At 39.2% G+C, this 10576-nt stretch overlaps 1 protein-coding gene across 1 annotated transcript; it reads left to right on the forward strand.

Annotated features, from left to right (window-relative positions):
- The first annotated feature begins 28 nt into the window (after positions 1–28).
- LYSMD2 (LysM domain containing 2) lies at positions 29–10080 on the forward strand. The gene is made up of 3 exons (XM_032232435.1): positions 29–385; positions 3056–3387; positions 9930–10080. Exons 1-3 carry the CDS (start codon positions 155–157, stop codon positions 9976–9978), a joined length of 612 nt encoding a protein of 203 aa, XP_032088326.1. The 5' UTR covers positions 29–154; the 3' UTR covers positions 9979–10080.
- Positions 10081–10576: the final 496 nt, after the last annotated feature.

Below are 10576 nucleotides of genomic sequence, written 5' to 3' on the forward strand. Positions count from 1 at the left end.
CCCTCGCGTGCCGCCGGAGTCTCTACCGCGCAGGCGCAACAAAGCCGCCGCTCGCTTCCCGCCTTTCGCGCCTCAGGTCTCTCGCCTTTTCGCTTCGCCGCCTTCCTGAGGGAACGATGGCCCCGACCTGCCGCTGAACGCTGCTGCGCTCGCCATGGCGGAGTCCTTGCTCCCTCTGCCCGGGTTGTCGCTGCGGGAGGAACCGCTGCCCGGTCCGGGCGCCGCCGAAGGAGAGGCCGAGCTGTCGCTGAGCTTGGCGCGCACCAAAACGCGGTCGTACGGCAGCACGGCCACGGTGGTGGCTCCCTTGGCGGAGCGGTACGTGGAGCACTGCCTCAGCCCCGGAGACACCTTGCCGGGCCTGGCGCTCAAGTACGGCGTAACGGTAAGCAAGGAAGGAGATTGGGATGGAGTGGGGGGGGGGGTGAGGTTGGCGCAGGAAACCTCGGAGGCCACGGCCTGAGCTCCCAGGACCATCATGTGGCCCGTGGGGAGTCGCGATGTTCGGCCGGGGAGGGGGGGGGACGCGTGTCCGTGTTAACAGCCCCCCCTCCACGAGAATTGAATTGAATTCTTTATTGATTGGACCCACAAGGGATTTGTCTTTGGTGCATAAGCTCTCAGGGTACATAAGGAGAATAAAAAATACATTCGCCAAGAATCCTAAGGTCATAGGTTAGAAATAAGCGATCAGATCACACTAGGAAACAATCAATATAAACCGTAAGGATACAAGCAACGAAGTTACGGTCCTGCAGTCATACGTGGGGGGAGGTGGGTGATAGGAACGGTGGGAAGACTAATAGTAAGGGCACAGGACACACACACACACACCCTCCATCAGCACGGGCAAAGGGCATGGCCCCAATACCAGGAAGGGCACAGGGAGTCTTCCCCCCCCCCCATGAATGTATGGGCAAAGGGCAGAAGGGTCTCCCTTCCACGATGGTACAGGGGTCCCTTTCTCTACAAGCAAGGGATCAGCTGCCCTCCCTCCACCATTATGGGCAGAGCTCACCACCCCTAACAGGAGGAAGGGCACAGGGGAACCCTCTCTGTGAACAAGGGCACAGGGTCCCCTTCCACAAGCAAGGGAATCTCCCCCCCCCCCACCAGCACAGGCAGAGGGCATCCCCAACACAAGCAAGGGCACCTCCCCTCCCTGAGCATGGGCAAAGGGCGGAGGATCTTCCCTCCCCGAGCAAGGGTGCAAGGCACTCTTCTTTCCCTCCACCAGTACAGGCACAGATCATCCCCCCCCCCACAACACGAAGGGCGCAAGAAGCTCCCCCTCTGCCAGGCTGGGCAAAAGGACCCCCCTCCATGAGAGATGGCAGAGAGTCCCCCCTCCACAAACAAGGGCAGAGGGGACCCTCCAACAGCATGTGCAGAGGGCAACCCCAACAGGAGCAAGGGCATAGGGAGCCCCTCCTCCATGAATATGGGAAAAAAGGCCCCCTCCCTGAGCATAGACAGAGGGTCCCCTTCCATAAGAATGTGTAGAGGACCTGTTTGGTGGCACCGTTATTCACCCTCCTTTGGGACTGGGACTTAGCAGCTGAAACAAGGGAACTTTTCTCGAATCCCCAGCTCCAGTCCCGTAATTCCTACTAGGCTCGATCAGTCTCAGATTGGAAAGTTTCTGGGTGGAAACTGCATGCTTCTTTCTTTTCCCACTTTCTCAAAAATATGGAGGAGTTTGCTGGAGGAGAATGCTTCCGTCCTCATGCAGAGTGCTTTCCAACTGGAAAGTTGCAACCGACCTGGTGTGTCTCTTTGAGCCAAGGCAGTTTACATACTTTTGCTTTTCTCCTCATTGTAACCCACGTCCCAGTCCAATATGGCTAATATTAAGGGGATGGACAAACAGCTCTTTCTTACGATAGGAGATTTAGAGGGCATCAGGTGTCGACTGCAACTGTAGAGTTCCTGCAGTGAGTGCATCACACATTCTGGATGTGGTAGAGTTTCTAACAGAGACTTGAATCTGGAATTTTCCTTTAAGGGTGGCAGCCCTCTGGTAGGAAAGTTTGAACACTGAAAGTGAAAATCAGTCTTTGAACAAAAGATGGTGTGCATTACAGAGTTGCTATTTTTCCTGTCCTCTTTAAGCTGTGGTGTTTTGAATATAAATCATGTAATAGATTGCCTAATTGAAATGATAGCTGGATTTGTTGAATAGCAACAGTTGTTGGCACAATTAAAGATTTGTAATAAATCACCATTAATGAGACAAGGTTGAAGTATGTTTGTATTGCTGGAACATATGAATTCAAAGTCAACTTAGGTATACATGCTCAGACACGAATTCCATTAGCTACATTGAATACACAATACTCAAATTTGAGACAGATTTCAGTAGAGACTGTAGATCATATCTAAACCAGTTTATAATCCTGGTAGGTGAATATTTTTATTATAGTTTATTTCAAATGTTGGCCTGTGAGAGTATTGTATTGTAATAGATCTATAATGCCAAACCTAAATTAAAAAGTTTCTGGGGAGAAAGTGTGAGAGCTTATGAGGTTCTTCTAAAGTCTAAACCTTATGTTGTTCAATCATTAAACTGTTGAATGAACATAGAAAAGTCGTCTTTAACATGAAGTTATGGGGAGAAAGTGTAAACGTTCTAGTTACATAATAGCTTTAGATACATTATTTATTAAACTGCAAAGAATAGCAACTGGAGCATCAGGTTGCTAGTTTTTCCTCAAAACAAATGCCTGAGGAAACATTTGTTACTATATTTATAGTTAATGTCATTAACAGAAGAATTCATCCTTGCTGTAAAAGTTCAAAAGAAGAAATTTAGTTTCCATGTTTAATCTGTTCAGTTAGAAGTATAAATTAGTTTCCAAAGGGTCCCCCCACCCCACCAACTTTTACCTCAAGATCTGGTATTGCAATTGTAACAATACCAATCCCCATTTGGAAGGATAGCCAAAAATTAATTGCATTAAAAATGCATCTTCAGAAATAAACTTATGTAATAGGTAGCTGCAGGCTATTTTAATGCTTGCGTCACTTGGATTGTAAATATAACTTTCTGTTTCAGATGGAGCAAATAAAAAGAGCAAATAAACTTTTTACAAATGACTGCATATTTCTTAGAAAAACATTAAATATCCCAGTTATACTGGAAAAGGCTTTGTTGTTTAATGGATGCAACTCACTGGAATCCCCAGAGGATGATATTGACAATCTTACTCCTTGCGAAGAAAGTCCCATGACAGTTCAGGAAGACAACTCTTCCCCCAGTCCTCAAGAATCTGACAATCGACTTCCCCCACCTGAAGAACTCTCTGCCAAAGATTTTCTGCATAGAATGGACGTGCAGATTAAATTGTCCAAACAAGCAGCTAAGAAATTAAAATCTGAAGATAACAGGTAAAATATTATTCATGTCTTTATCTAAAATATGTTTTTATTTTAAACTGCTGAGAAACTTGAATAGATGGTAATATAACAAATAATAGTTGGGACTTCCTGGGAGGAGCCTACTGGTGAAGGCAGCAAAAAATCAGCTGCCTCCGAATTCCTGGCTACGTACCTGTTTAGAGGATCTTCCATCTGACGTCTTATCAGGTTTTCTTATCCTTCAGGCAAGAGGGAAAGAAGAAACTGTTTTGCTGGCAAATGCTCTTCGATTTTTGCAGCTTTTGTGCTTGCAAGGAAAGGGGGGCTAGCCCAAGGCAGAACGGCTGTCCGTGCTGGGAACTTCAAACTGCCTTGTGCAGGACAAAGTAGGTCTCTCCCACTCTGCTCTAAGTTTTGTTTGATTTAATCTTATCACGAGCTGAATCCGTTTACTGCGAGGACAATAATTGCTTATCAACATTTTAGCTTCTTCTCTTTTTCTCCTCCGAAAAATTATTTACTCAGAGGCTTTTAAAATGGCGCCGAGCAGGCTGGTTTCTCCGGTAATAACGAACACTTTTTGCTAATTCTCACAAGACTTCAAAAGAATTCAAAACAAAAGAGATAGCTTATCATATGTTTTGGTTTCACAATAGAAGAATTTTACTCCTTCATTAACTTTGCTTATTTGGAAGTTAAATGGTGACGAATCTGTTGAACGGTCTTGTTACAATGTTTACTCACTGAAACTTTTGCCAAGCCTTAAACTTCAAAATAAAAGCCTCTTTACTTAAAGCTGCATATTTAGGCGATAGAGTTTTATTAACTGCAGGCAGACAAATTTTGAAATGGCCTCAAAACCAAATATTAACTTGAAGTCGTCACCCTCCACTTCCAGGGGCACATCCTCAGTGCCTGGCACAAAGCTGCAGCCTCCGCTTCCTACGCCCCCTGCTGGGGATGTGTTAACGAAAGAATTTTTCCTGAGTAATTTAAGCGAGGCTCTTAATGCACAGACAATTAAAATGGAAGATAAATTTAGAGATAATAGAGAGGAGGGAAAAGAGGAAATAAAAGAAATGAAAGAAGAAATTAAAAGTGAAATTAAAAGTGAAATAAAAGGACTTAAACAGGAGTTGTATGAGAAATTTGAGGCTAAGGTTGATAAAATTAGAGATGACATGCTGAGTCTTGTAACTGTATTAACAGAACATATTTCTGGAGTGGAAGATACTCTAGAGGTTCTTAATGATGCCAATGCTAACTTGACATTGAAAACAGAGGTGGTGGAACAAAAAGTGGAAAATGCTGAAAAAGAAATTATTATGATACAGTACCGACAAATGGAGTTCGCATTAAGAGTAAGGGGGCTGCGTGAGGAGAAACAGGAGAACCTGAAACAGATCCTATCGGAAGCTTTTGACCGCCTGATGGGAAGACCAGGGACCAACCAAGGCTGGCAAATTGACAAAGCTTACCGCGTTAACTCCTGGCTGGCAAAGCAGAAGCAGCTTCCTTGAGACATCGTTATATATTTTACTACAAGAGAGTTCAGAAATATGGTACTGCAAGCGTCTTATAACACTAAGCTTCAAATTGGCGGTGAAGACCTGGCTGTTTTGAAAGAGATACCACCTCAAATGTTAAGAGCCAGAAGAGACTACGCTTTTTTGGTCGAAGAACTCAGAAATCGTCAGATACAGTATAGATGGGATGCACCATTCGGCATCATATTTACATTTGATAAGCAAAGGTACCGCCTCAACTCTGTATGGAAAGCCCGAGATTTTTATTATAATATATTGAAGGCCGGACACCCTGCACCATCTGGACCTAGAGAAAGACCACAAGAAGGACAGGATAGACAGCAAACTATACAACCACCAGACAAGATGGAGCATCTCTCTTCTCTAGAAGTGCAAGGTGCTATGGAACCAAGACCTAGCCGCATGACTACTAGACGTATGGAGAAACAAGCTAAGAAGCAACAGCATCAACAATCATCGGCCATCGATCAAGGAACTACAACAACAAATCTGGAAGCAGTGGGAGGAGCTAGACCTAAGGTTAAACAGGCCGTGCAGGAAGCTCTAAAAATGCTTCAACCAACCAAAGATGACAACTAAGATTTTAACATGGAATGTCAACGGACTGAACTCTCCACAGAAGAGGAAGAAAATATTTCATTATCTTAAACAGTTTAAGAACGATGTAATTTGTTTGCAAGAAACTCATATCAAGTCAACTGATCAAAATATTTGATCAACTCAAAACTTGGTCAACATTTTGCAGCTTCTGCTATGGAAAAGAAGAATGGTATAGTTGTATACTTAAGAAAAGATATGAAAGCTGAATTAATAGAAGCAGATCCCTTCGGAAGATATATTGCTTTAGACTTAATCTTAGAAGGGAAAAAGACATTACTTTTGGGAATTTATGCTCCCAATCAACAGCAAGATAGATTCTATAGAAATCTTCATGCTAAATTAGTACAGTGGGACTATAGTTCCTGTATACTATTGGGTGACTGGAATGGAGTGATAGACACTAAGAGAGATAAGAAGATTTCCCGCCTAAATACCAAGATGCGAGCAAAGTTACCCAAATCTTTCTTTGACATTATGGATGATTTCGAATTGAGAGATATCTGGCGAGAAAGAAATGCAGAGGAATATGACTTCACTTTCTTCTCGGACAGGCATCAATCCCTTTCAAGGATTGATTTTATTCTAACCACTAATGATTTGCTTTCTAGGGTCAAGAAAACAAAGATTGCAGCTAGAGTCCTTTCGGACCATAACCCAGTTTGGATGGAGTTGGGAAGGGTAGTGCAGGCAAGAAGGTTTTGGAAACTGAATGAAAATTTATTTAGATATGAAAACTATATTAATGATTGTAAAAAATTACTATCTGAATATTTTGTTTTGAATATGAATAAGGGTACATCTATGGAATTTGTATGGGATGCAAGCAAAGCGTATATGAGAGGAGTTTTGATGAATATAAATAAAACACATAGAAATAAGCAAGGGTTAAAACGAACAGAACTGGAAGAGGAAATTAAGAGAAAAGAGCTGGAGTTAACAAGGAAACCAGACGATACAAAGGTTAAGGAAGCTATTAACATATTAAAATCTCAATTCGACATGTTGATCTCTGACCAGGTAGCTACTAATTTATTATATGCAAAACACAATACTTTTTGTAATGCAAACAACCTGGCAGATGGTTAGCTTATCAGATTAGGAAAAAAAGGAAAACTCGAAATATATCTAAACTGATTTACAGAGGGAAGGAGGTGTTCCAACAGGAAGAGATTCAAAAGGCTTTCTGGGAATTTTTTACAGAACTGTATAAAGGGGATAAAATTAATGGTTTAGACATAGACAAATATTTAGACAAGGAGAAAATACCTTCAGTTAGAGAAGAACACAGGCAAAAATTGAATCAACCAATAACCTCGGGGGAAATCCTGCAGGTAATTAAGCAATTAAAGCCAGGGAAAGCACCAGGTACAGATGGCTTGACAGCGGTTTACTACAAAAACTTACAGTTAGAAATGGTAGAACCTCTTAGAGAATTATTTAATATGATTCAAACGGAAGGTAAAGTCCCTCCATCTTGGAAGACAGCGTTTATATCTTTGATACCCAAAGAAGATCAAGATACTACTCAACCCAAAAATTATAGACCCATTTCATTACTGAATGTAGATTATAAAATTTTTACTAAAATATTAGCAAATAGGTTAATGTTGGTCATTCAACAATTGATACATACGGACCAAACAGGTTTTATACAAGGGAGACAGATGAAAAGTAATGTTAGATTAATTATTAATGCATTAGAATATTTGGGAAAGAACAACCAGATCCCTGCTGCGTTTATATTTTTGGATGCTGAGAAGGCCTTTGATCGAGTTAATTGGCAATTTCTGTTGAAGATACTGCAAAAAATGCAGATAGGAGATAATTTTTTACAGTCAATTAAAGCAATATACCAACAGCAAACAGCACAAATCATAGTCAATGGAAGTCTGACAGACTCTTTTCAAATTGGAAAAGGTACAAGACAGGGCTGTCCTTTGTCCCCATTATTGTTTATTATAACTTTGGAAGTATTGTTGAATAAAATACGGGGCTTGGATGGTTTAAAAGGGATCAAGATTAGGCAGCAAGAATATAGAGTCCGCGCTTTTGCGGATGATTTGGTCATAATATTGGAACAACCGCAGGAATCCAGTATGGTTTTAATGAATATGATTAATCAATATGGTCAAGTGTCGGGCTTTAAAATAAACTTAGGAAAAACGAAAATATTAGCTATAAATATGAATATTAAACAAAAGGAAGAATTAGGAGTGATGCTAGGATGTGAGGTAGTTAAAAAAGTCAAATATCTTGGAGTTAACATTTTAACTTCAAATGGGAAATTATATAAGCATAATTATGAACCACTTTGGTATAGCATACAGACAGAGATGAAAAAATGGGAGAAATTGCACTTATCTTTGCTGGGTAGGATAGCGGCAGTGAAAATGAACATTTTACCAAAATTTTTATTTCTCTTCCAAATGTTACCTATACTTAAAAAAGATGCGAACCTTTTAGAATGGCAGAAGGGTATCAACAAATTTGTGTGGGCAGGAAAGAAGCCGAGGGTAAAGATGAAAATAATGCAAGATGTACGTGAGAGAGGAGGATTGAAACTACCTAATTTAAAACTATATTATGATGCAGTGGCATTATCTGTAATTAGTGATTGGATTCATTTAACTAATGATAGAATATTGAACATTGAGGGACACGATCTGGTATTTGGTTGGCATGCTTACCTGTTATTCAACAAAAAATTGGATAAGACCTTTAAAAGTCATATTTTAAGAAATGCTTTATTGCGGGTCTGGAAGAAATATCAATATAAATTAAATGACAAGATACCCATGTGGGCAATTCCTAGACACGCAATTGAAAATATGAATACAGCACAAAAACAGGACAGAATTACTTACAGACAGCTTCTTACCTCGGAAAGGGGGGTATTACAATTAAAATGTTTAGAGGTATTAAAAGAGGAGAAGGTAGTTCAAACATGGTTCCAGTATGGGCAATTACAGGCTAGGTGGAAAATAGATCAAAAAATTGGTTTTATTCAAGTTGAGGATAATCTGTTTAAACAAATAAGAGATCAAAGCTTAATGCATATAAAGAGGATATATAATGTATTAATACAGATGGATTCGGAAACAGAATTAGTTAAAGATTGTATGATAAAATGGGCTCAAAATATTGAGGAACCAATAATGTTGGATACATGGGAAAGAATCTGGGTAAGAAATGTGAAATTTACACAAGCTCAAAATCTGAGAGAAAATTTTACAAGATGTTCTATAGATGGCATTTAGATCCTAAAAAGTTGGCTTCTATGTATCCGAATGTACAGCCTAAATGTTGGAGGTGTGGTTCTCTCGATGCTACATATTATCATATATGGTGGACCTGCCAAAAGGTTAAGGCATTTTGGATAAAAATATGGTGGGTCATGCAAAATGTTTTTAAAAGAAGGATAAAGTTTAGTCCTCAGTTATTTTTACTAGGTATATGTACTGATTTTACAGTGGTAGAGACCAATTTGACTCTGCACCTGATAACTGCAGCAAGACTGTTGGTGGCGCAATATTGGAAGAAGGAAGACTTGCCTACAATCCAAGAATGGACATTGAAAGTAACAAACTTAGCTGAAATGGCTAAAATATCGGCATATCTCAAAGATCATTCAAATGAGAGATATAAACGAGACTGGAAAAAATGGATTGACTATATACAAAATAAATACGGGACTAAGAAATTCCAGTTAGCCTATGCTTAAGATCAGAAATGATTTAAACTGTTAAAAGTCAGTTCAGTAAGAAGAAGCTAAGGTCAATCTAGAATGTCATTAATTTCTTTATTTCTTTTTTCTCAATAGATTTTAGACTGTGTTAGTTAAAAATCCATACCGTGTACGGGTTCTGGGAAGTCGGGGGGGGGAAGGAGGAGGGGGGGTGGGGGGGTGGAGGGAGGGAGGGATACACACAACAAAAAAAAATTGTACTTCAATGTCTTAATGATTGACAAATGATGACATATTTGTGTTTGTTTTTTTTAAAGAAAAAATAAAAAAGTTGAGAATAAAAAAAACAAATAATAGTAGTACTAGAAAACACTATCTAAAACTTTTTAAGACAGCTACTTAATTTCCAATAGCATCATTGCAAAGCAAAAGTTTGGTCTGTGTCTAGAATTACCTTGTCCTTCCATATTGAATTAAGGAAATTTTAGCTGCATGTGTGTGTGTGAACATAGAAACACATATATATGAATTAGTCAAGGATGACTAATAACACATTACCTTTTTCTCACTTGCTTTAAAGTTCTTGCATGATACATTTGCAGCTCACAAGAATGACATTTCTGCAGTAGTCTTTAAAAGGCTTAATTTGAAATAATCCTACTAAAATTGGATAAAATTCTGAGGAGTGAATTATAAGTAATTCGGCATATTTTCATAAGTTTCCTTTTTTTCCTCAACAGGGAATATGATGAGGAAAATTCCTATGCAATTTCTTCCTATCAGCAGTAGAAAATGGATAAAGATCTGGAATGAAAGCAGTTCTTAAAGAACTAAATATTTGAAGATTCAGAATATTTTTTGAATTGATAATATTATACTTGTTACAAATCATATATAAAAATTCCACTGACTGTTGCACTAAAGATGTTTGAATGTTTGCCTTCTATAGGTTAATATTCTTTTACTATTCATTAATAAAGGAAGTGCTTCTCCAAAATATTGCCTTTATATTTCTGCTAAAAATGGCACATTAGCAACAATATGTTCCTAAGAGAACTTAAATGCAGATTTTTTTTTGTTTTTGTATACATATATATATATATAATATAATATTAAAGGAACAATCATTTATTTTAAAAATAAAGTCTGTGAAGTCTTCACTCAGATGTTTGTAATGCAAATTTTGTGAACTTGATGCTGATGGATGAACCATGGTTAAGTTGTATGTTTATGCACATCTGTATATGTCTCTGTGTTAACATATATAAAGATAATGCTCTTAAAGTGAATGAGTTTTAGCCAAATTTAGGAAGAAGAGTTGGGCTTTTAAAATATGTACATTAAATTATTTTGTTTGGAAAACAAGGGACCAAACAGAGTAAATTGT

This window comes from Thamnophis elegans, chromosome 16 (assembly GCF_009769535.1).
Source record: "Thamnophis elegans isolate rThaEle1 chromosome 16, rThaEle1.pri, whole genome shotgun sequence".
NCBI lineage: Eukaryota > Metazoa > Chordata > Lepidosauria > Squamata > Colubridae > Thamnophis > Thamnophis elegans.

Bases quoted from the DNA above. Each gene is read 5' to 3' on its own strand.
- LYSMD2 (XM_032232435.1), top strand. From the start codon at position 155: ATGGCGGAGTCCTTGCTCCCTCTGCCCGGGTTGTCGCTGCGGGAGGAA. The intron at 386-3,055 runs GTAAGCAAGGAA...TTTCTGTTTCAG, and splicing joins CGCTCAAGTACGGCGTAACG to ATGGAGCAAATAAAAAGAGC. The intron at 3,388-9,929 runs GTAAAATATTAT...TTTCCTCAACAG, and splicing joins TTAAAATCTGAAGATAACAG to GGAATATGATGAGGAAAATT.